We start from the raw sequence: 24542 nt of genomic DNA, 5'->3' as shown, positions 1-24542 counted from the left end.
GAGACCGTCGCTGCTGAGGAGCAGGCAGACGTGTAATGCAGGGCGCTGGCTAAATCTTGTAGAGGAGATGTAAATCATGGAGTCAGGAAGGAGGCGATGCAGCCAGCGCCTCCTTCTGCGAAGGACTTCACTCGGGAAGGTTTTTGGCTACTTGACAAAATTATCTGGCTCCCAGCTGCTCTCCCATCCCCATCGTATTGTCCAGCCTTGCCCAAAGTCTGTGTTTTCCATCCGATCTGGTCCCACTCCAGGCTGCCCGGGCTGACGGGTATTAATAGTCCTTTAGGCTGTGAACTCCGGGACCTGGCTGGCGGCTGCAGAGCCCCGCATACTCTTTGCCTGACACATCGGTATCTGGCAACTGTCCCTGCTCCGCGTGACGGTATGGGTTGTCTCAGCCCGCAGCCGGGTCTGGGAATGGATTGGATGCGATTAATTGGTTTTACATCTTCAGATGTCCAGTCCCTCTGCCCAGTATGTGGGGCTATGGGGGGAGTAGGATTTCAGGCACTTCCCCGGCAGAAGAGACGTAGCAGGTGTGCCGCTTCCCTCTGAAGCATCCTAGGAGAGTCGTTTGCGATTACACCTTGTAGGAAAGGGGTGTCACACCCCAAAAAAAAGAGTGAGAGCCAGGGCTGGAGTTGGAGGAGTGGGAGAGCCGCAGCCCAGACACACGGTCCTGTTATGACTTGGTCAGTTTGGGCATCTTCTGCGCCACCACAGTCACCCCAGGCGTGCTCCTGTCGATCACAGCGACAAGGAGGTCGCCGTTAATGGATGCTGCACACCTCGGAGCTGTGAAAGCCCCGGGTGACAGGGAGAGCCCGTGTCGAGGAGCTCTGGACCTCCATCCGGTTTGTTGGCTCTTCGTCTTGCCATGGCTGAGGCCAGAGGTGCCCGTGCTGTGCGTTCAGAAGAACTGAGCTTGGGATCATGCCTACCCAGACCCTGCAGCCCCATTTTCCTCATCACCCCTGTGACCAAGTCCCTGGGCTTCCCGGGAGAAGAGCCTGCAGACCCTGGGAGTGTGCCCAATCCGTCCCCCGCTGCGCCATCCTCCTGCGGGGAGAAGGAGGCACCAGGACATCCCCCTCCTGCAGACCCCCCTGCGGCTTCCTCGGGTCCCCGCACTCTCCCCGCTGAGCAGAAACCCCCAAAAGGGCTGTAAAAATGACCACAGTTTCTCCTACCCCAGCAAAAAAAAAAAACCCGCCTTGCCCTCGAAGCACGTCCTGTTTGACTGCAAGCGGGGGCTTAGCAGATGTTTTGAAAGCGGCTTAAAAAGGACCTGAGCGGTGCCAGGGCAGCCGAGTCCCTCTGTCAGGGGATGTTTATGGATGCCGGAGACTTCAGGCCGTGTTCATCCGCTCTGCTTCCCTCCGCAGCCCCAGCCCCCGCAGCTGCTGCTCTCCAGGGAAGGAACTGGGCTTTACTGGGGGAATGGGTTTCCTTCACGCTCTTGCTGGCACATCCATCCCCGTTGGAGCCACCGGCCTGAGCCGGGAGCTTTCCCGGCAGATGGTGCCTCTGAGCAGGCAGAGCTGCAGCCGGGCCGGGATTCTGCACCGCCGGCCAGGTTCTCCGGGCTGGCTGCTTCGGGAACTGGCTTCCCAGCCAGGCATCCCAGAGCTTGAAATTCCCGCTCCCCGCCCCGGGACTGCCCCTTAAGATCCATTTTTTGCCACGACTGTACGTCTACTCCCTGTCTCCTGCCGCAGACGCTCTGCTCGGTTTGGGTGCTGAGCTTCAAAAAATCTTGAGAGAGTGAGTTTTAACGCTCGGTTTAAATAGTGGTAAAGCGGGGCAAGGCCTGGGGAGGTGGGACGGATGCAGGGTTGCATCGGTGCAACGAGATCGCGAGCGTATAGGTGAAGCCGTGCGTGGAAATGGGGCTGTCGGAATAAAATGAGATTATTGAGCTTGGCAAGATTAAAAGGCGGTTTTGGAGCGGGGAGCAGCGTCTTGCAGCGGCACGGAGCGGGGCAGGGCGATCCCGCGGGGATCCCGGCTGCGGTGGGATCCCCTCCCCTTGCTTTCCACGTGGCTCCGAGGAGCAGGAATGAAATGGAGGAGAGGACAGGGGTGGCCCCTCCGACAGAGGAGCAAAACGTGCCGCCCTGCCCCTTCTCGTGTCCGGCTCCTGGTCGGCTCCTTCTGGCCTCTCCCTGTGCAGGGGGATGCGGGAGCAAAGCCCCCCAGCGAGGCAGCAGCTCTGCCCGCCGGTGCCGGGGCTGCTGGAAACCCCCGTAAAACACCCGCTTATTCAGGCTCTGTTTCCTGCGAAGCTCAAGCAAGAGCTGATCCAGAAACCTTCCGCTTTGCTGCACGCAGCATCCTTCACGTTTGAATCCTCTGCCAACAGAGGATTGCCCCTCGGTCCTACCCAGGCTGGCTGGGGACAAGGACATGGAGGAGCCGCCACCTCCCCATCGCCCGCTGCGGGATGGGACCCCCGGGCTTCGCTTTCTGCCCCCCCCCCCGGTCCCAGCTGCACCCTCGCCAGCCGGAGCCTCGGGGCTGGAGCCGGAGACGAGGGACATGTCAAAGCACCTGCTTTCCCACGGTCCCTCGGTTAATTTATTAATTCATCGGCGAGGCCTGACGAGGGTGACACTTGAGCGGCTGCGGCACGGCACGGAGCGGGTGCGGGGAAGCCCGGGGGCTCGCTGTGCTCCCCTCTCGTTGTCCCCCGGGGCGGGGGGGGGGGGGGGGTGTGATGTGACAGCCCCTCGCCCCAGATGGCAGCCACCAGCCCCTGGGGACCACGGGGGGGCTTGTGCTGCGTGACACCAGCGCCAAGGCCGGGGACAGCCTCTGGCCACCCACCCGTGCCTCCAGACAGCTCACGGGCATCCCCGCAGCTCCGGAGGATGCCGTCCCCAGTGCGCTTCTTTACGTTCGGGTGAGCTGATGCACGGCTCCTCAGCTGGGACACTGGGAGGACTGGGAGATGGGAGGATGGGGGCCCCCGGTGCTGGCAGTCCCCTGCACGGTCACACCAGGTTTAAAAGTCACAGCAACTGATGTAGTTTGAAATTGCTGAGCTCAGGAACCACGTCCTTCTCCTGCCCAAGCCCCTTTCCCTGCCTCTGAGTGCCACCCCCCCCAGGCTGCGTTTAATGCGGGGGGGACACGACGAGGACCGCAGGCACATCAGCGTCCCCTCCGTGCCATCTCCCCTGGCACCCCTGCCCAGGAGGACGCGTCCCCCCCCAGCCCGCTGGCTCCGTGCCCCCCCTGCCCGCAGCGCGCGGGGTGAGCGGCAGTGCCGGGGGGGTCCCACCGGGCCCTTGGTGCAGGAGAGCGGTTTGGGAGGAGAAGGGACATTTCTGGGGCTGGGGGGGCTTTGTCAGGGTTTGGAAGGACCCGTGCACAGGAATGGGGGGAAAAAACAGAAAATGTCCCCCCAGCATGAGGCTCTCCCCTCCCAGGCCGAAGGGCTCCCAAATTTCCTCCTCTGGCTCCAAAAGCAGAGCCAGATGGGGTCTTTTGGGTGCTGCTTTGGCCGCCAGTACCCCCAAACTGGCGCAAATCCACCCCAAAACGGCGGCGAGACAGACGGGAAGGAGGGAGAGAAGGGACGTAGGAGAGCGTGTGGGCACAGACGGGGAGATGCGGGCGCAGGGCTGGTGGGACGAGCGCCGGAGGATGGGGCTGGTTAAATGCAGGGGGGACGTGCAGCGGGCAAGGGACGTGCAGCCCCGTGTCCCTGCTAGGGGACAGAGCAGGGGGACGTGCAGCTCCGTGTCCCCGTCCCTGCAGAGGCATCCCCGTGGCCGGGACCACGTGCGGTGCCAAGGGAGGCCGTGTTTGACATTCCCCGCTCGGCGGCTGGGGCCGGGGCGGTGTGTGACCGCGCGTCGGTGGCATTCCCGGACTAACTCGGGCACTCGATGGCTTTCACTGACCTTGCGGCGCTGCCCTCGCCCGTTCCCCGTCCCATTAACCCCACAGGATCCGGGGATGGAGCTGGGGGCAGAGCCGTGCCCGCTTGCACCATCGCCCGGGTCCGTGCCAGGACCTCTCGTACCCCAAAGTGACCCCGGGAGCCCCCAAACCGACATCCCCAACAGCTCAGGTCCTCGCCCTGCCTGCGGCGCGGGAGCTCCGGGTCCACGGGGGTCCCTGCGCCCCCAAAAGCCAGAGGGGGAAGGGAGGGGGTCAACTGCAAATCCACCGGAGCCGTGGGGCTCGTCACGGTGTGCACCACGGCACGGGGACGGACCCACGCTGGCAGCGGGGAACCGGCGGGCTCCTGCGCTCGGGAACGTCTCCCGCAGTAAGGACAAACGTCCCCACACGCCGGGGATGTCCTGTGCCAGCGTCCCAGCGCCGTTCCTATCACCGCAGAGCGGGGCTGCCCCGGCTCTGCCCTTTCCCCATGCCAACAGATGCCCGGTAGCACCCCCAGATCCCCACCAGCATCTCCCACACCCCAAAACCAGTATGGGCAAGACCCGATGCACCATCCCTTTGTGTTGGGATCAGGCCCTTCGGCCACGGGCTATTTTTATCCTGTCTGGTGGCACAGCCCGGTCCTCAGCCATACAAGGAGCCATCAGCCACCCCGGGGAGGAGGTAATTTGTCCCCAGGGTGCCACATTTCTAGGTCACCCAAGTGAATGGCAGCGACCCGGGAGGGGATTGTCACCTCGACCGGAGCAATCCTCCTCATCTTACAGCCCCCGGTCAGACCCTACGGACATCCCGCTCACCTCTTGGGGACACCTCGTGATGTTTGTCCCCTGATACCCAACCCTTATTTCTCAACTCGCCCCGAATTAGCACCTGGTGATGAAGAGGTTCCCGACGGATGAGGGCACACGGTTAGAAATAGCTCGCCGTTCCGGCCGTCGATGAGAGCGTGGTGGCCGTGGGGCTGGTGTAACCGTCTAGATGTTGGGTTGGGGGACGAGGGGAGGGCCGGATCCAGGGCCGTTGGCCCTGGATCCGGCCCTCCCCTCGTCCCCCAACCCAACTGATTGGGTTTTGCTCGTTAGCACACCTCCCCATCCGGCAGGAGAGCTAAGTGACATGCCCAGGGACATCCCGCACACCGGTGGCAGAGACGCCGGGATTTTTGCCGGGAGCTATCCTACCCCAAGGTGGGAAGGGGCGGGGGGGGGGGCATCTGGAGCCTCCTGCTAGGGACTTCTCACTTCCCCACAGTGTGGGGATCCCCCTAGCCAGGGGTATGGGGACCCCCCGCCCCCCCAAGGCCTGCCAAACCCCCCCACCTCCCCCCATTTTAGCAAAAATCCCAGCCCAGAGGGTGGAAGGGGTTTGGGGTCACCCCGATGAGCGGGAGGAGATTTTAACTCCCTTCCTTCTACCGTGGGGCTCCCCACGGGGATGCACCCCCATCCCATGGGCACCCTCCTGCCAGAGCCCCCCCCCACGGCTTGTGGGTCAGACCCCCGTCCCGGTGCCGGGGAAGAGGGGCTGCTTCTCCCACCCAGCTCCTCCGTATCCCAATGTGGGGGCTGGGGGTGGTAAGCGGGGCTGGGGTGCATCGAGGGGCTGGGAAAGGCTTAAACCCCCCCCCCCAACCCACCCTGCGTGGGGGGCTGGCAGCCGAGCGTGGGGACCCCCAGGAGCTGCAGGGAGCCCCGGGGAGGCGGCACTCACCGTCTGAGCGGATCGAGGGGCAGCGGGCCGGGGACCGGGGGGCGTTGGGGGCCCCGTTTTCGGGGCGCGGAGCCCCCGCCGCTACCCGCCGGCATCTCGGGGGACCGGGGTGCGGGTGTCCGCGGACGCCGCCCGGCGCGGCCCCGGCTCGGTCCTGGCAGCCGGCCCGGGCTCGTCACCGGCGGGGGGGGGACGGGGGGGGACGGACACGGGCGGGCGGCCGCCGGACACGGGTACCGGGGGGGGGGGGGGGGGGGGGGGGGGGGGGGGGGGGGGGGGGGGGGGGGGGGGCGCTGGGGGAACCGGGGGCAGCGGGGGGAGAGGGGGCGTGCGGGGATGGGCGCCCCCCGAGGTGCCCCCAACACTGAGGGTGTAGGGCTGGGTTCCACCCCCCCCCGCTGGTGCTCCCCCCCACTCTGGGGGCGCAGAGCTGGGTGCCCCCCCCCACCGAGGTGCCCCCAAAACTGGGGGTGCAAGCTGGGTCCCTCGGCACTGGGGTGGTCCCAGCACTGGGGGTACGGGACTGGGTGCCCCCCCCGGTGCCCCCAACACGGGGGTGCAGAGCTGGGCCCCGCCCCGAGGTGTGTGTCCCCCCCCGCCCCAGCCACGCGCCCGCCACGTGACAGACCCCCCCCCGGGCTGCCCGGGGAATCCCCCGCCCCCTCGGTGTGTTTACATCAACCCGCCAATCAGCGGCTCTCTAGCAGCAGTCCCTCGCGGCGGGGCGGGCGGCTAGTGACGCCTCTCTCCATTGGGCGCTGCGCCCGCCAATCATAATCTGGGCGAAGGGGCGGGGTGATGTGGTTATTTACATTGTGGCCGGCCACGCCCACCCCGCCACGGTCTCGCCTCCGAGGTCTGCCTGCCTGACCCCACGTGGGGACGCGTGCGCCCAACCAATCCGACCCTTCGAGGTTAACCAATCCGAAGGCTAGGAGGTGGACGCGGGTGTCCAATCAGGCGGCGGCAGAGCGGGTGGGACTAGAAGCTGGAGTGGCAGCGGCCTGGTGGAATAGCGACACCTAGCGCGGGGGGAGGCGGGGACGCGTGGCGGGCCTGGCCAATGGCAATGCCAGGTCCTGTCAGGGCGGGGCTGGGTGGGCGTGTCCCCACCGCGCGGGGCGGGCGGGTGGCGGCGGGGTCCGGCGGCGGCGGCGGCGGCAGCGGAGGGCGGGCGCCCGCGGAGCGGCACCGGCCCGGCCCGGCCGGCAGGTACGGGGGCGAGCAGGGGGCTCCGGGACGAGCCCGGGGCGCAGGCCCGACCGTGCCCCCGCTAGCCCGTGGGCCTCTCGGGGCGAGCACCGGGGGGAGTTGGGGCTGGCGGGCGCAGGCCGGGCAGGCCTCACCCCGGCACGGCTTGAATTAAAGCCCCGCTTGGCGACGCTAGCAGGCCCCGGCCCGGACCCGGTAACGCCTCGCACTTCTGTTGGCGCAACCCCCAGGCTCCGGCAGCCCTCGTCCGGGGAGCGCCGCGTGTGCGGCCGCGGTCCGGTCTGCGCCGGGCGGGGGACAGCCCGGGGAGGGGCAGGGGCGGGAATCAACGAACGCCTCTCGCCTCTGGATTCTTTACCGGATCGCAGGCGCCGCGTTTTGCTGGGGGAGCTTCTTTCCCTGGGACACGCAGGCCGGGTAAAGCCAGAGACTGGGAAGCGCGGAGCTCGGGCTGCCGGAGGAGCTCCTTCCCGGGAAGGTGCGGAGCCCGTATTCAACCGTGCATCCCGGTCGGAGAGACCGGCGGGAGTCCCTCCTGGCCGGTTTCACCAAAGACACCGGCGCTGGCGGCTGGGGCCATGCCAGACTCCGGCTGGGCGCTCCCCCGGCACCCCTTGGGAGCAGGCTCCCGAAACCCTCCCCAGGCTCCTTCCTCTCTGCGTGGGCCAGGCCCCTTGCCCGTGGGGCGAGGTGAGGGGAACCTGCCACCGGCCCCGCTGACCCATCGTCCGGGGAGGGGATGCATTCAGCAAAGCCGTGGGGCAGGGGGAGATTGTCTTCTCCCTCACCCTGCTCCGACCCGCTCCCACGGCATGATATCCCACGCGGGGGGACAGGCACGCTGCCGTCGCTCCGGAGGGACCCCCAACCTGGAGGCAGGTACCTCAATGTGCTGCTATCTTTGCAGATTGCAGTGACTGAAACCTGGCTTCTCAAATTTACCTAAAAAAACTAGCCCAGCCTGTGCCGCGGAGGCTCGGGATGCGGCACACGGGTGGGTTTGGGCTGGGAGGAGGTTGCCCTCCCCAGCCCGGGCCAGCCTGGCCCCGCCAGCCGTGTTTACGGGGGACGGGATGCGGCACCGGCAGGCTCGGCATGGCGTAGCTGGCTCCTGGCTTGTGCCCTTCGGATATTTTGTTACGTGCTGGCTCTTCAGGTTTCAGCCTGGCGTGCAGCGACAAGTCAGATATTGCTACAGGAGCATCGTGGCCAGGTAGGGAAACTCCTCTCTGCATCTGACACGGTGGCTGCTTGACGGGATGCACGCTGGGCTCTGCGTCACTTTGGAGTACGGCTGGTCCGGATCCTTGTTCCTCTGTTAGCCTTGGCCATAGAGGCCGCAGAAAAGACTGCGTGAAGCCCTCAGTTGTGTTTGTTCAGTTCCTAATAGCTCGAGACAAAAATGCGTGTTATAATACTGCGTTGAAAATGTTCACAGTTCCTTTCCGTGCGAAGTAATCTGCGGTTTTTCCCTCTGAAGAGCTCCTGGGTGGCAAGCTGAGGGGACAGCCCTTTCCCAGGCTGAGAAAGGAAGAGCCAGGCATGCGTGTGCGTTGTAAGATGCACACGTGTCCTTGCGGGATTCCCCACGTACTTGCTTGAGATGGGCAGAAAACACCAGCTGTATGCAGGTGGATAGTGTATCGGAGCGCTCTGGTAGAGGGAGCTGGACTTTCATGCAAACTTTCAAGCTTTTGTTGGGGAAGTGAATGGCCGAGGAGGGAAGCAGGCTTGTTCCCCTCTCTCGAAGCAGCAGTTTGTTTTCCCCTCGCAGCCGGCTGCTGTGAGCCACAGCTCGAGGCCGGCTGCGGGACGGTGAAGCGAGACCCTCAGCCGTTCACCTCTGGGTCATCCATCACCCACCAGGCTGGGCTGGCTGGGCTGCCGCGCACCGGGGACTGCAACGGTGTGAGGACAGCATCCATCCCCAGAGCTGTCAACACACCGGCCCTTCCACCGGTGTTAATCTGATCTACGCCGGTGTTGTCGGCGGCCGAAATCCAGGCTGCTGAAAGGTAGGAGCCAGCCTGCCCAGCGCCCGCTGTTGTTTGGTGTTGACAGGGCACTTTTCGTCAGGTTTTGGTGGCCTGGAGAACGATGCCGAGCCCCGGCAGCCGTGACTGCGCTACCGCAGCCTGCGTACGGCCGAGGGAGGGAGCAGCGAGAGCCAGCGCCGTCCAGCTGCCGGGGTGCAGATCTGAGCTCCCAAAACGCGGGTCGAATCGCCACGTCTGCCGTAGCCCTGTCAGCCTCACTTTGCTTCCCGGTCCCCGCTCAGAGTGAAAGCGATGGCACGGAGGGCAGGCGTCCAGCGCCGGATCGGGCGAAGCTCGAGATGTGAGTGCAGGGTGCGCGCTGCGAGGTGCCTGGAATGGTGCCTCCATGTCGGGCCTCCGGCACAAACAGAGATAAAGCTGCTCCTGCAAATCCGGAGAGCCCTGGCAAAGCGTTCCGTTCGCTGCCCTGATCTCCGTTTCCAGCCGCTGCTGCTGCAGAAATTGCACCGCTGGCTTTTTCTGCTCTCGGTTCTCTCTGCCCGCACCCAGGCAGGCAGGGAACGCTGTCCCTGCCTTGCCCCGTGGGTGTCCCTGTGCGGGGAGCTCGTGGGAAGAGCATCTCCTGGCTCTGATCAGAAGGTTTCCCCTCCCAGAGCAGAAGTGGCTGCCACTGCCCGGCGAGCTGGAAGGTGCTGCTTGATGGATGCTCTGTTTTGAAGTCTTTAAAAAAATTTCTGTTATCAATTCCCTTAAAGAAATTACAAATATTGCCGCTCGCGGGCTCATGCGCGGTGCTGGTCGGCCGTATCGCCGCTGCAGTGTATCGCAGCGTTAATCCTGGTGAGCAGCAGGACCCGTTTGTGAGCTGTCAAGTGCAGAATGTGACGTCTTTGCCTGAGATTAAAAGTAGCTCGATGAAGAGCAGCGTTTAGGATGAATTTGAAATTAGGTTTCTAAGCGTTTCTTGGACATAGCTCAAGAGCGCATTCGGTGTTTCTGGTTGCTTTCAAAATGACGGAGGGATCTGGCGGCACTTCGTTCTGTGCCTCAGCAAAGTGGGGATTGTTCTTGTGGATGCAGATTAAAATAGTGCAGGAGGAGATTATCCCCCAGATCGGAGATGGAAATAGGATGCAGTTCCTCAGCAACTGAGATATCTGAAAATGGAAAGCTCCACATCTGCTGCGGGCTGCGAGCAGGGACTGGCAAACCCCCCCGCCCAGTAGCCCAGCAAGCACGAGAAGGGAGTACCAGGAGTCCAGCCTAACATTAGAAGTCCAGACTAACCTGGAAGACTTAACGTCCTCTAATTACAGAGGGCTGAAGACAGTGGGGAGCAGCGGGTGACTCCCCCAGGTCTGCAGCAGCTCGCCAGCTCAGCGCTTCAGCGTCGGTGGTAGGGAATAAAACCTGAAGCGCCAGTATAATAGGAAGGAGAAGCCTGGGGGAAAAAAATACTTGAAAGACGTCAGGGTGGTGATAGAGCGTGGGCTGGGCCGGAGCCGGATTGCAGCCTAGCAGAAAAAGCCAGACCCAGTCACGCCGGGTTCCCCGGTGAGACCCAGCTGGAAGCAGAGAAGGGGGGAACATCGCAAGGGCCGTGCGGGGCAGCTGGCAACGCTCACGGCTACTGGAAAAATCTACGCGGCTGGGAGATAAAAAGTGCAGCTTGGGACTCCGAGGTGCGGAGACCTTATCTGCAAACGGAGATTAGAGCAAGGTAATCTCTTGTGTTTACTGTGCGAGGCGCAGGAGGAGAAGCTCGTGGAAGGAGCGAGGGCGTTGGAAGCGGGGCTGAACCAGATCGACTTGTGGAGCGCCAGTACCTGTGCGAGCTGAAATGGGAGAATCCAGTCCCTTGGGAAATGAGGCTAATGAGCTGCCCTTCTCTAATTGCTGCTTCAGAGGAGTTGAGAGGTGGCCTGCAAAAAAACATCCAGCCCTCTCCTCCCCTCCTTGCCCCAGCGCTGCCTGGGCACGGCTCAGTCCTGGCCTTCTGGTCAGGGTCAGACCGAGGACTTGAAACCAGTTTGCTCTGCGCTGGTTGAGGGTGAAAAATAGTGGTTTTCTTCTTACGAAGGCTCTACAGGTTGAAATTTAAGCGTTGTTAAACCCAAAGTGAGCTCTGCAGCTGGGGTGAGGATGCTGGTGGCAGAGGTTTGGGGATGCAGCACTAACTTCTCCCCTTCCCCCGTGGTGCCGGCCCTTGCGAACGCAGCCTTGCTCCTAAGCGCAGGCAGGGCAGTCGGGAAGGAGAGGAGCCGTGAAAGCGCACGGAGAAAGAAGGGCTCGGGGTTTTGTTTTTTAGTCTGAAGTCTGGGTTGCGCTGGGTGGGTTTTCCTGCTGAACGACCAGCCCGTCTGCAAACACAATGATTCCCAAAGCTATTTATAGAGCTGGGAGCCCTGGCCGGCCAGCCTCCTCCATCACGTAACCCGGCGCTCCCCGCCGAAGCAGCCTCCGCCGAGGTTTTGGCTCTGGCCGCGCCAGCCTGGGAGGGTAAGGAGGACCATATGTCCCTCGCCTTGAGCCAAGCGAGCAGCTGCGCTCGATTCTCCGGTCTGGTGCTGACTTGTTAACTCTTTGGGGGCGAAGGGGAGCAACGTGGCTCATGCCGCGCTTGGGTAAGAAAGGGATGCTCTCGTAGGGGCAGAAACCAGCCAGAAGTGGGACTCGCGAGGGGTCGTGCCTCTCAGGAGTTCCTCAGTCCTCCTGTGACTCGCTCTGGTTTGTTCTGCCGTGTGTTGTCCTCCTGGATTAGGTGAGGAAACGATCTAATGGCCTGCCTGGAAAGAGCGGATAACCATATGTGTAATTCTGGGGTATCGAAGTGCATTATCCAGATTATTAATAACTCGCCGTGCCTTATGCTGCTCCGTCGCAGGAGCCTGAAGCGTTCCTGCGTGTACGCTCTCCTCCCAGGATGGCTCATTCCAACCACAGTGCGATCTCGCCGTCTGCTGCCTCTTGTCCTTTCCCCTCTCCACCCGACGGACGGTGCCACAGCCTGCCGACCTGCTCGAGGCGGACATGCAGCACTGCCTGCCTGCTGTTCCCTCCGCGCATGGCTCACCGCTGCAAAAACGCTTGCCTGCGAGATCAGCTTGCTTCCCTGCCGCTCCGACCACATCGTCCTGCGTTATCTCCTTCTCTGCATCAGGCTCTCGCCTCCTGCTCTCCTCTCGCAGCGTGGCGGGTACCTACGCCTTTGTGCTTGCTGTCCTCTCGCTCCGCTGTCTCAGCCTTGTCTCCCTCAGGGTCAGTCGCCCCCTTTTATACCACGCTTGGGTGCTGCCTGCTCTAAGGAGTCCTTCCCCACCTCCTGCCGAGTCTGTCCACAAAGTCTCTGCCCTCCTTGCATCAAATGTCTCAACACGGTGACAAGGGGACCTTGCTCTTGCTCTGCTTTGTAATTCCAAGGAGCGGGAGCCGAGTGGGCCGAGGCAGCGGTGGGCCGAGGCAGCCCGCTTGGCCTCGCAGCGTCTGCTCTGTAGCAAGGGCAGCGTGTCTCACATAGCAGAACCCAACCGCCTTGGTGGGTTTTGCACCAGCGCAGTGCAGGCAGGATCAGACCGCAGCTGCAGAAGTGCAGGCAGGGGAGGCAGGGAGGTGGGCAGAGGGCGGGTAGCTGCAGTACCTGTCCGCTCCTGCCAAAGGGATCGGGTGAGGGGCTGGGGGCAGAGGGAGCAGACCTGCCCTCAGCAGCGCTGAGCCACCGTCGCATCCACTGACTCGTGCCTCCTGCTTCTCCCCCTTGGCTTTGAAGGCCAGGTAACGCTCACAGCCCCGCAGCGAGCTCTGCGGCAGGGTTAGACGGTGCCCAGCCTTGTGCCTGGACCACGGTGCTGTCCCTGCGCAGCAGCACGGGGGCTGAGGGACATGTCCACGCAGAAGCGTGGATGTTTCCTCCAAAAAAAAAGTCCATCCTCTTTCGATGCTGTCGGCATTGGGACGGTGGTATTGTGTTGGCATCTTCGTGCGTGAGCCGTGCCGATGAGTTTGCCCTCGGATATCTTGGTCACTTGTGCTAATTTGCATCGGTGACTATTTCCAGTTTGATGGACCTGGGACCACCTGGTAGCCCCAGCTGGTGTCGGGTCCTGTGGCATCTGTAGCCTTGAAGCATCATGTCTTTAAGCATCACCCAAATACCAAACAGGGGCCGAATTTCTGTTTCCCCCTTCATGTTGCCCAGTACCTTTTCCAAAGGAAACCTGCCTTGCCAGGCTGCTGTGCCAGCCCCAGGCGAGTATGGGAGCATGAAGAATGACGAAGACGTTTGTAAGGACTAGCAGGGACCTCCCAGGCTGCCTCCCTGCCTTGCAGGCAGCCGCACGGCAGAGCTCCTCGGGATTTGCCATGCTCCGGCTTGGGACGTGCAGCTCTCGGAAGGTGGTTTGTGTGCTCTGGATGTGTTTTCTGAGCTCTCAGTCCCCAGGTTGAAGATTACTTTTCTTTTCCTTTTTTAATCTACTTAATTTTCCAGGGGAAAGGAGAAACAAATCCAAGAAGCCTTCATTATAAGAAAGCAGATTTTTTTTTTTTATTTATTTTAGTTTTAATGGAGAGCCGTGGCTCAGAGCAGTAAGCTTGCTGCAGCGTCTCAGCAATATATCAAAATTACCCTGGCTCTGCATGTACTTGGTAAAGCGTCAACAGGCTGACGGTTACAGCGCTGCTCCGGTGACTCAGATAAATAACACGCAGACCAAAATGTACACGGAGCCTGGCTTGGCCAGACTGGAAAATGCACTCTTGGAAGGCGCTTTTCCAGGTGGGGATGGCTCTGCACGGCCGGGGCTGCTGCGAGGGACTGCTGGCATGCTCCGAGCGCCGGCTGATAGGGGAAAACCGTGACCGGGGGTCCTTCAGAGCCAGCTGTGAAAAACGGGAGATAAAAAAAACCACTTTGGTTGGTTTTGGGGTTGGTTTTTTTTTTTTTCCACTTTTGTGTTTGGGCTGCCGAAGTGGTACATCACATTAAGTCACCCCTGTGCTGTCGCCGTCTGTGCACGTACCCCTGCCCCTGGGTATCCGCTGCCCTTCATGCCATACCGGCCAGCACCGACGGGAGATTTGGGTGCCTGTCTTCCTGTTCGGTGAGTTTTTTCACCCGGGATATTCCCAGTGGACGTGCAGGCAGGAGCCACCCCCCGGCAGGGACGAGCTTGTGTACCTGCCTCTCCTGCCTGCCGCTTGCTGCCTGCTGTTTCTCCCAGCAAAGCGCAGGGGCATCGCTCTGTGGAAGGGCTCCTGTCTCGCCCCGTGATGCTTAAATGTCCGTGCTGGCCTCTCCCAGCTCCCTTTTTGCTTGGGGCTGTTCATAAACCTCTGGCCCCAGCAGGCAGGGGATGGCTCCAGAAGCTTTGGGACGGCTTAAATCTAACAAAAGAGGTGGGAGTAGTGTGGTAGGGAAACGTGTGTGATAACCGCAGTGAAACAACTTCCACGGTGAACGTGGGGGATTCTGAGTCTGCTGAGAGGGGCTGGGAATGGGGCTTTGGACACCTATGTGTTTAAGAAAGAAGGGGAAAAAAAAAAAATAAAAGAAAGAAAAATGGACCTGTTGGTGACAGAGTAAACAAGTGGCATTGGCAGTGACGTGGAGGTACAAATGCTTCCCGTGTTCTAATTTTGGCGAGCGGTGGGTCTGTTTACACGGCCTGGGGACCGCAGCAGATGCTGCCCGGTGTGCCTGGGGCTGCCCTTCCCGGGGGTCCCGGCTCTCCGTCTGCCCCTTACAGGATGGTGGAAGCCGAAATCGGGAAGCCAAGCTTGGCCGGCATTCCCAGACCCTGCCTGCTCCATGGGAGCCCTTCAGTTTGCTCCGGGCACCGGAGCGGGAGGTGCGGATGGCCGAGGGGCTGCAGGCTCTGCGTGGACATCGGGATGCTGGCAGCGCTTGGGGCTGCCCTGCTGTTAAGATCTGTTTGTGCTGAGAGCTGCTGCCTTTGCTGCTCCCCGTCCGCCTGAAAAACCTGTCCTGCTGATGGGAACCGCGATGAAAGTCCTGCTGCTGCGTTATAAACCTGGAAGGGAAACTAGACGCAAGCCATCCTTTCATGTCTCTGCTCCCAAACCACAGCACACCGCCCTCCTCGCTGCGCCGGGCCAGCCGCCCTCCTCTGCCTCTCCTCCTCCCACGGCACCCGCAGCTCCCCACGGCCATGCCGTGGGTCCCGGGTCACCCATGCCAAACACTCAGGGGAAAACCCCCTTTGCTGTTCAGAAAGAGCTGCAAAGCTCTGCTGAGAGCCGGCACCACGGGAGCAAGGTCTCTTTGTAGCCAGATTAGTAAGGAGTGTGGAGTCTTGGGGAGGGAGAGAAAGCTTTTTATTTCTTTTTTTCTTTTTTTTTTTTAAAAGCATACAAACATAAACATTGCAAAAACCTTCTCTCGTGCTGCTTCTCCAGCTAAACTGTTCTCTGCAGTGCCTGGTACGGAGCCGCTGGCCCAGTGCAGGCAGCTCGCTTCGTCTCTTGACAGTGATTGCCTGATCTACAGCAGGGCAGCGGGAGGACTTTGGGTTTGACCCAGCACCCATCCTACCTGTCTGCGCAGAGAACCCGGCTCTGGACGCTGTACGTAAGCTGTGAACCCCGCCAGCTCCTCAAAACTCGTGTGTCCTTGAGCTCCGGGCTCTGCCTGTGCAAATGTCTGCGCTGGCGGCAAGAGAAGCAGGGAGGGAAGGAAGGAGAGCTCCCCTGTCCAAACCTTTCGTGCCTTTTCGCTTGCTTTGCAGCTCTGTTCCCCTTCCCGCCTGCCCTGCGACTCTCTCCTGCCAGACTTGAGCTGTCTGTCGTCAATAAGTCTCGTTGATCACGGGAGAGCCGCCGTGTTAGCTTTGGCACGGTTGAAGTTTCCGTGCTCAATTCGGAGCCTTTCTTGCTTCTCTGCAGATAACAAAGGCTGCTTCAGTGTGGCCTGGTGCTGTGTCCCGAGGCTGCAGGCAGCCTGAGGACCTTGCTGCTCTTCCTTTTCCCCTTTTTTTTTTTTTTCCCCCTTTTTTCTTTGCCCAGGAGCAGCCGTGTTAAAGCTGTGCCGCTCTTGGGGACCCGAGAATGTCAGTACGTAAGAGCTGAGCACCTTTATTATTGGCGAGGAGGCTTTTCAGAGAGTAACAGCTGTCCTGTACTTGTCTGTGCTTCGGATTCCTCCCAAAAATAAGAATAATCTGCTTGGCCCCTAGAGCAGGCTGCATTTAACAAGTAACGTGGGATCCCCGCTCCCGGGGGATTGGAGCGGCTGCTGGGATGCAGATCTGGTGGCAGCTGTGACCTGGATGGAGACAGAAAAGACTGGGCTCTGGCGGGGATGTTGCTTGCCCTCACAGCCCTCGTAGGGGCTCGCGGAGACTCTGAGAGGTCATCTAATTTGTCTCCGTCTTCCTAAAGTAGGATTAGGCATACCTGGACCATCCATGGTGCCCATCAGTAACTGTTCCCTGAAACTTTTGGGGAGAGGCTTGTCCCCCTGCAAAGGGTATTGGTTCCCATCGTCACTAGTGGTCTCCCCGACCTCAGCCCCCCAAATCCAATTTCTACTGCTGCAAAAACCGAAACCCCCTCTGTATCCACGAGGACAAAAGGCTGATTGTTCTGCAGCCTCTCTCTGTCCCTAAAGGGCTGTTGTGTGGGGCTCCCTGGCTCTCACCCTCCTTGAGACCAAACCAACCCGCTTCTGCCAGTCATCCCAAGAAGTTGTCTTTTCCAGCCCCTGCTCGTGCGGGATGCTCTCCAGTTCATCCCCGTGCCCCAGTGCTGTGCTGGAGCTGGATGCAGCTCAGCTCCAGATAAAGCCTTTACCAGGGGAGAGTAAAACATACAGCTGGGATGTCGTTACGTGATGTTTGGATGTTTTTCAGCTGGGTTGTGCCGGCCTTAGTCCGCGTTTCGCTATTCCATAGGATTTTGCTATTGAATTACAGTCTCATTTATCTGTGTGTCCTTCCCTCCGTCTGCTCCCGGGGGACCTTTTAGAAATTGAGGTTTGGGACTCCGTGAGGTTTGTCTTGCTTCAGGCCGTGCTCCTGGGACTCTGAATGCCTGCTTTAGAAACAGGCAGCCTTCATGTCGCAAACCAACAGGCTTTTGCGAAATGCCCTCTAAAAATAAAGAAATTACGGCAGAGATAAAGGGACACGGCCTGGTGTGCGTATGTTCTGCCAAAAAATGCAGTATTTTGGGGTAGGGGGCAATCTGCTTCTGTGGTGTTGGTGTGTTGACTGCAGTGATAACCCAGTTGTGGTCTTTTGGTGTATTTTATGGCAGATTTGAAATAAATGTGATGAATGGACGAGGTTTGGGGTGCCGGTGCCTTTCCAAGCCCTGTCCACAACTTCTCCAGGAGCTGCTGGTCAGGTCCCCCTTGCTCTAAGTCCAGACCAAGTACGTTCAGACTATCCCTGATGGATCAAAACCATGACAAATAAATGCTGCCACTGCCAGGGAGGTGTAGCGCCGCTTCCAGCGCTTTTGAGGAGGGGAGAGGAGTCGGGAATAGCGCCGTGCCTTGAAAAAAGCAGCCTGGAAGCAGCAGGTTCTTGTGCTGGAAGCCTGAGCTGTCACCCATCAGCATGGCCAGTGGCGAGCATCCATCTGGGAGCTGGGTGGCTGGCGTGGGTTGGGGGCACGGGGGTCCCCAGCAGCTCCCTCACCCCCTTGTTTTTCTTCCCAGAGTCAGTAATGATGAATGGCTCCGACCTCGCCAGTACGACGGCGTCCAGTCCCAAATCCAAAGAGGACCAAGTAGTGAATGGCCACGATGAAAAGGAAAACAACCCCTTTGCGGAGTACATGTGGATGGAGAACGAAGAAGACTTCAACAGACAGGTAAGACCGGGAGGGTGGTTGCCAGCTCCGCGTTTCTGCGGCTAAAATTGAGGCGAGGGAGAGGCGAGGGAAAGGTTTCCTTTGATGGGCACCATGAAGCGCGTGTGAGTCACAGCCGGCGCGGGCCCTGCACGGAGGTGGTGGCTCAAGGGAAGAGTCATCCTGTTTATATTGGATCTGCCTGTAAGGACATGGGATGGATAAAGTCGGGGGGAAAAAAAAAAAATCTCACGATGCCTTTGACCCTCTCAGATTCTTTCTCAGAGGGACAGTGACGGCACCGCCATCTTCTCCTGTGCTTTGCTGTGATAACAGAGACCTTCCCTTTCTGCATGCTCAGCTGAAGGGAGAGGACCAGCGTAAAAATCAGTGCTCAAAACTTGAGAGCTTTTGTAGCCTGGCTATCTCAGCAATGAGTTCCTGCAGTTAGTACCTCTCGTTTCGGGTAGAAGTCTTTCATTTCAGTGAAACGGTCCCGACTACGCTTGGAGCAGCCAGACCACTTGGTAGGAGCCTTGGCCACTAAGATGCTGTGTCCGTAATGACCACCTAAGCGCTCCAGAGCTTCTGGTAGATCCTGTGTGGGACTTGAACAGCTCTTGCTTGTGGAATAACGACACGACCTCCGTGAGCTGGAGCAGAGGGAGCAGCCGCATAGCGTCCTCCATGCGCTTCTGCTTTGGGTCTTCATCCCAAATGCCACGGCGGCGCGAGGCAGCAGGGAAGAGCTTGCTGGAGGCTCGCTGGGCCCTCCTGCCATCGTCCCAGTAGCTGGAGAGAAGTCAGACACCTTGAACTGGGCGAGGAAGGAGCTTGCCCCTTCAGCTGGCTGAGCTGTGCTACAGGCAGAAAACCTGAACTCTCCTGGACACTTGTCCCCTCCCTAAAACGTCCCCACGAGCGTGGCCAAGCACCAGATTCCCGTCACCGGGGTGTCAGGAGACTGGCACGGAGAGACCTCTGGAGCTGCGGGCAGGCTGGGCAGAGGGATTTTATGTCCCCACCATACCCCTGGTCACCAAAGGAGGATTTCATCAGCTTTACTGTGTTCTCAGCGAGAAAACCTCCCATATGGTAATACTTAAGTCTTGTTCCCACAGGAAGAAAACGCAGCCGCTCGCTGACCAGTAACTCCCGGTGAGTGTGCAGCAGCCGCCTTGCGCCGCCCCGCGTCACGTTAGCAATTGTTAGCGAGCTGTGACTCAAGGCTTTTGTTTTATTTAATGACGTGATTAGGCAGCAGCCGGCCCCCACAAGCAGCTGTGCTGATGGAAATGTGCGAGATTAATTAGTTAATGTTTGTAAAGCGCTGTCTTGATTAAAAGCCTGATGAAGGCAAAGTGCAAAGCAAACCATACTGCAGCTCCGTGCCGGAGGGAGCGTCCCCGGGGCGGAGGAGCGAGGCGGAGGAAAGGAGGAAAGCATGCGCGGGCGGAGGGAGATGGAGGAGGGAGAAAAACGGAGCCAAGACCTCAGGGCTTCCCTGTGTTGGGCTCCGTGTTGCCGAGATACTCGCCCGTGCTTTCCTGGTCTGCCAGCCCTCGCTTCTGCATTTCCAACCCCTTAGCAATGCCCTGGGAGCTCAACCCGTCATCCAGCTCGTGGTGAAACGCTGCTCAGGGGGAAAATGGTTCGTACAGAAGCTGGAATCGCTCTCTAAGGGCTTTGAAGTCCATGTGTCTGCTGGTGGGGCACCAGCCAGGGTAGGGAGAGCTGTCCTGCGCCAGGACCTTCGTCCGTCGGAAGGCAGCGCTCCTGGAAGAAGCCGTCCTCGGGCTGGCATGGGTACTCATGGGGCTGGGCGTGGGATGCTGCGCCTCGTGCCTCTCGGCTGCTCCGTTCTGCTCCCTGCCCTGAGTCGCTCCTGAGTGCCCCCGGGAGAGGATGAGACGCCGGTGATGGGGGCACAGGGTGGGGGACAGCAGGGACGTCCCTTTCGGTGGCAGTCGTGGCTTCTGCTGCCTTCATGTGCACACCCCAGTGGCCTGGGGCTGAATCTTCCTCCAGACCCGCTTGCTCTTCCCTCTTCCTCAGCTTTCTGAAGCCACGCTGCTTCCTTCCCTCCTCCGCAAAGGTTTTGTGCCGTCCGGGCCCTGAGCAAGGGGAACAGGCAGGCGTTTTCAGAAACCCACGAGCTTCTTGGCACGATCCTCCCTTATTTATACGAGTGACGTTCCTTTTCCCATGGAGCTAGCGCATCCCGGAGGGCAAAAAGGGAGTGGTGGGCTCTTGTGCTGAGAAGAAACTGTGCTGACAGCAGGTGAGGTTGGTGCAGAAGGACCTGGGGCGGGAGGTGACAGAGCTGCATTAAATACCACAGGAAGCCAAAGAAGAGCCCTGAGCAACTACTAAACCCTTTCTCTCCTGGTTTAGGTTGTCACGATGCAGTGCAAAGGAGTTGATGGTTTCTGGCTAGAGGGGTAGCAGGTAGTTACAGGTGTGAGCATGTCCAGGATCTCTCCCTCCCTGTCCCCTGGTCCAGGACCGACGTCGTCGCCGCATCCCCGGCTCGCAGCCAGCACTGGCATTGGCCTCGATGGCCAGTTCCCTGCACCGAAAAGGCTCTGGTGTGGGAAGGGGAACAAGGTGCTGCTGGGCTGCGGTTAGAGTCCAGCCGGCAGCGCCGAGACTCGGAGGAGAGGGAATATTCACCTGGGTTTGAAGTGTTGCGAGAGGCACAAAGCTCTGGGCTCGCTCCGTCCTGCGTCCTGTAGAAGTGCAGGATCCAAGGGCAGTCGTCATCGCCTGCCGGGGCGGCCAGCAGTCCTGGGGTAGTTTTTTGTTAAATATCCTGTTTCACGTGCTGGTGCCAGCATGTAGTTTCAAGGACAGCCTCTGGAAACCCAGTTGAGGACAGCGATGGGATGGTTTGCTATCAGTAAAGGGGATTTTCCCCTGGCCAGACCCAATTTCTAAGGCTGGTGGAGAGAAGCTCTCCAGTAGCTGAGGCTGGAGACGGTGTCCAAGGCTTGGTTACTGTGAGAGAGATTTTTTCACAACCCTTGCAAGGAGTTTTCCTGAATGTGATTTAAAATGTAGCAGGGACTGGCTGTGAATAACCTGAAAGTCGATAGCACTGTGGCTTTACCGGGGTTACCTTCCCAAGCCATTCGTGATGGACAGGTCTCTGTAAATGCCGTGGTGGGGCAGTGGGACCCCGGTAGCCCGCCGGTGGCAGGGGCTGCCAGCCTGTCCCCAGCTCAGGGGCTGTGGTACGAGGGGCAGTGGGTTGCAGAGCTCCCCTTTTCCCCCTCAGGAAGCTAGTTTCGGGTTGTAGTTTCTGCTTTCTTGTAAAATGGAAGGGTTTAAGCTTTTCAGAGCGTTTTGTGGTTCGTGGATTCACTCAGCCCTCTTGGACTCAATAACAGCTGCTCAAAATCGTGCTGTTTGCTGGCTGTCACCCCCATCTGCTCTTTTTCTGGCGACCGCCTGCCTGTGTAGCAGGAGGCCGGCGGCGGCGTGGGCTGCCCAGCTCGCTGCCTCGCTCGCTTTGCTCGAGTCGGCATCCAGAGAAAACCAGCCTGGAAGATGGGAGCAGCTGGTTAACGTGACCCACGGATGGTACGCGCCTGCTGGAGGGTAAGGACGGGACCCCCAGCGTCCGTCCCCCCCCCTCCTGCCCGTCTCTCCTGCCTCGCTTTGCCTGCACACCCCTGCATCAGCAGCTTTCTACTCCGGGAGCCCGAGCCGGGTCCTCTGGCTTTCTCGGCCCTCAGGAGGAGTTTTCCTGCAGCGGAGATGGCGTCATTCGTGGTGCACTCGACGGGAGCCGACTGCCACCACTGCGTCGGTGCTTGCAGAACACCGGTCTGCCGAGGGGACGGAGCAGAGCCGGTTTAACGAACCGGAGAAGCACGGGAAGCAAGAAAGGCTGGCAGAGCTACAGCATCGCTCCGTAGCGGAGGATCCGCACGACAACGCGCACTCTAGCACTGCTTCCCGGTTGTGATTTTTATTCGCCATGGCCGTTCGTTTGCAGCAAGCTCTGCTGGAGCCTGGCAGCCTGAAATCCCGTGCGTGCGCTGCTGCATCTGGATGTCCCATAAATCCTATCTTCCGTTCCCTTCTGATTCGCCTGGTGCCGCGTACTTGCAGGCTGCATCTTCCTGCCCCGGCGGTCTGCGGCGGCCGGGAAGCGATGCCTGTGCACGGCTTTGCTCTGCTGAAAAGGTGCCACTTTTTGTGCTCTTGCACCTCCTGGGGTTGGCTACAGGCAAATCGACAAAGCTGCGTTCGTCCAGGTTTAAAATATAGCTCTGGCTGTCCGGGGATGTCTCTGAGGCATGGACGGATACCGAGGTGAGGTAGGCACGTTGCAGACTCTTTTACCAGGTGGGGACAGTGTATGGAAAACACCAAGACGTGTTGTTTGTACCTGCGACTAACGGGTCTCTTCGGGCAGGTGGAGGAGGAGCTGCAGGAGCAGGAATTTCTCGACCGCTGCTTCCAGGAGATGCTGGAGGAAGAAGACCAGGACTGGTTCATTCCATCGCGCGACCTGCCCCAGGGCATGGGGCAGCTGCAGCAGCAGCTGAACGGGCTCTCCGTTGGCGACGGTCACAGTTCAGAGGACATTCTGGTAAGGACCTCGGAGAACGTGCCGCGAGGTCTGGCGAAGAGCAGAGGACCTGTCCTGGGAAAAGGAGGGTGGGTTTCCTGAGCGGCAGTGGGGTGTAGGTGCAAGAGCCGGTGCTAATGCACCGGTGACGATGCCTTTTGGAGTTTTCTGCGAGGATATTTGTTTTAGCCACGTATCCTAAAGACAAAAGTATCCAGCTTTGCAGAACTTGCTCTCCAGAAGCCATGGGATGGGGCTGCCACTTCCACGTGAGCTGGGTTCTGGTCCCGGAGCAAGCCGGGACCTTTCTTGCCTTTTGGGCAGAGCTGGGGTGTCCTGGCAGGCTGGAGAGGTATGGGAGGACCAGCCAGGTCTGCTCCAGGGGTGCTGAGCACCCCGAGCCTGTGTAGATGTGAATACATCTATTCCCCACTCCCATATATACACCAGTCTGTATAGAGTGGTGAAAACCTGCTGGGTGGCTGGAAGAGCGGCAGCGTTAAGGCCATGCCTGTTTTCCTCCCTGAAAGCAGGAATATGCCGCAGGGCCGTAGGGACCAGCATGGTGGGGGTTGTTCTGGCCCAGCCCTGCTGACTCTGCTCAGGCCGAGCTGCTTTACCTCCCTGCTTTACCCTGGGTGGGTGTAAAACAGCCGCTGGCACCTCGCAGCACATCCACCGGCAGCCCTGGGCCAAAGCAAGAACAGGGAGAGACAGAAACAGCAGATTCTCCCGTGTTTTCCCCCCAAAAACCCAGCCTGGGAGTAGAGACTTTTGAGCTGGCACTTGTTCAGCACCGTCTCGAGTGCTGCGGGTGCCGGCGAGGACGCGAGGGCCAGGGCAGCCGCTTCGCACACGTGAACATCCTAACGGCATCCTCGCCAAGCGGCTGCCGGGACGGGGCACCTTCGGGTGCGGGTCTGCGGAGCGATGCTTGGTGGGGGGGATGCCGGCGTTTGGACCACTCATGGCCCCCCCCCCCCCCCCCCCCATCTCTATTTTTTTTTTTCCAGAGCAAAAGCAACTTGAATCCAGATGCCAAGGAGTTTGTGCCCGGCGTGAAGTACTGACCATCAAGGCAGGCTTTGGAAAGACTGTGTCCCTGCTCCGGGGGAAGGTGGCGGGGGGAAGGAGGGAGGGGTCGGCCCCGGCTGGACTCTGCGCCGTAGCGGAGTTGCTGCAACGTGGCGAAATCTTGCTCTACGCTTCAAGTACCTTTTTTTTTTTTTTCTTCCCTCCCCCCCCCTTTGTTTTTTTAAACTCTTCCTTGTATCGTCTATCACCTTTTTTTTTTTTTGGCAGTTTTTGCTTTCTAGGACTTGCGCCCTCAGGTCTGTCCTGGAGTCAGCACTCCCCTGCTTCAGAGGCCCATTTCGATGCGTGCTTCAAACCTGCTAGTGGAAAAGTCATGTTTTCTTGTTTAAGTAGAATTTGTAGGCATCCCCCTGCCCGCCTCCTCCCGCCCTGGATGCAGCGAGCCTGGGCCAGGAGCTGCGCTGGCTTTCCCTGTTTCCGTTAAAACAGGATTTCTTTCGCTAAAGGAAAAGTGAAGTGTAACAAGACTGTAAACTCTAAATTCCTCCGAGCAGCAGCCTGCCCAGCTCTCTGATAGGTGCTGAACACTAACTCATATGCTTCTCTGCTGGTAGATAAGAGTCCTGCCTGCTTAATCGGTTGCAGGAGCTCTTAGGGGAGACCAGACCCATCAGATATCACCCCAGCCGTCCATCCCAAGGGAAGGGCTGCTCCTACAAAACACATCTTCTCCTACAAAACACGTCTTCTCCTTAAAGAATTCCCGCCCCCCTCCCGGCCCTGACTCTTGAGCTTATCCAGCGCTCCGGGCTGTGGCTCTGAAGCATCTGTACCTTCGTTTCTCATTTAAATAAATCCAAGAAAACCCGAATAGAGCCATTCTCAGGCGTGTGGCAGGCTGGAGCAGTGGGGAGTTGGTGTCAAGCGACCTCCCTGGGAGAAGGATCCTCTGTCAGGATGAGTCCGAGCCCCGAGGAGCACCCGCAGACGCAGATAGAGAAGGTGATGGGCAGCGTCTTCGTGCTGGTCCCTGCCGTCCCCTTTGCCGAGGCTCTGGTGGCGGATGGCATTCAAGGCAAAGCCGCCGGAGCGGCTGTTGGTGAGCAGGATCCATGCCTCCGTCGGGTGAACTGGCTCTTGGGGACCTCCTTCCCCATCGGCAGGAGCTGGCCGGGCTTCAGCTCCCTAAACCACGGCGCTTCGGGTATTTTAAATCCTGTCCTTAGTGGGCTCCTTTAGAAAGCCAGGGTCAGAAATCTATCCAGAGAAGCTCCTCGGTG

General features: G+C 59.9%; 1 protein-coding gene across 1 annotated transcript; it reads left to right on the top strand.

Annotated features, from left to right (window-relative positions):
• Positions 1 to 6803: 6803 nt before the first annotated feature.
• Positions 6804 to 23343, top strand: PAIP2B (poly(A) binding protein interacting protein 2B). Its single transcript, XM_050895933.1, has 4 exons — positions 6804 to 6840; positions 17515 to 17669; positions 22072 to 22248; positions 23241 to 23343. The coding sequence occupies exons 2-4, from the start codon at positions 17523 to 17525 to the stop codon at positions 23295 to 23297; spliced, it is 381 nt and encodes a 126-aa protein (XP_050751890.1). The 5' UTR covers positions 6804 to 6840; positions 17515 to 17522; the 3' UTR covers positions 23298 to 23343.
• The last annotated feature ends 1199 nt before the right edge of the window (positions 23344 to 24542 follow it).

This window comes from Gymnogyps californianus, chromosome 4 (genome assembly GCF_018139145.2).
Source record: "Gymnogyps californianus isolate 813 chromosome 4, ASM1813914v2, whole genome shotgun sequence".
In the NCBI taxonomy this organism is placed as follows: Eukaryota; Metazoa; Chordata; class Aves; order Accipitriformes; family Cathartidae; genus Gymnogyps; species Gymnogyps californianus.
Note: the sequence above shows the minus strand (reverse complement) of the source record. Positions and strands in the feature narration are given on the sequence as shown.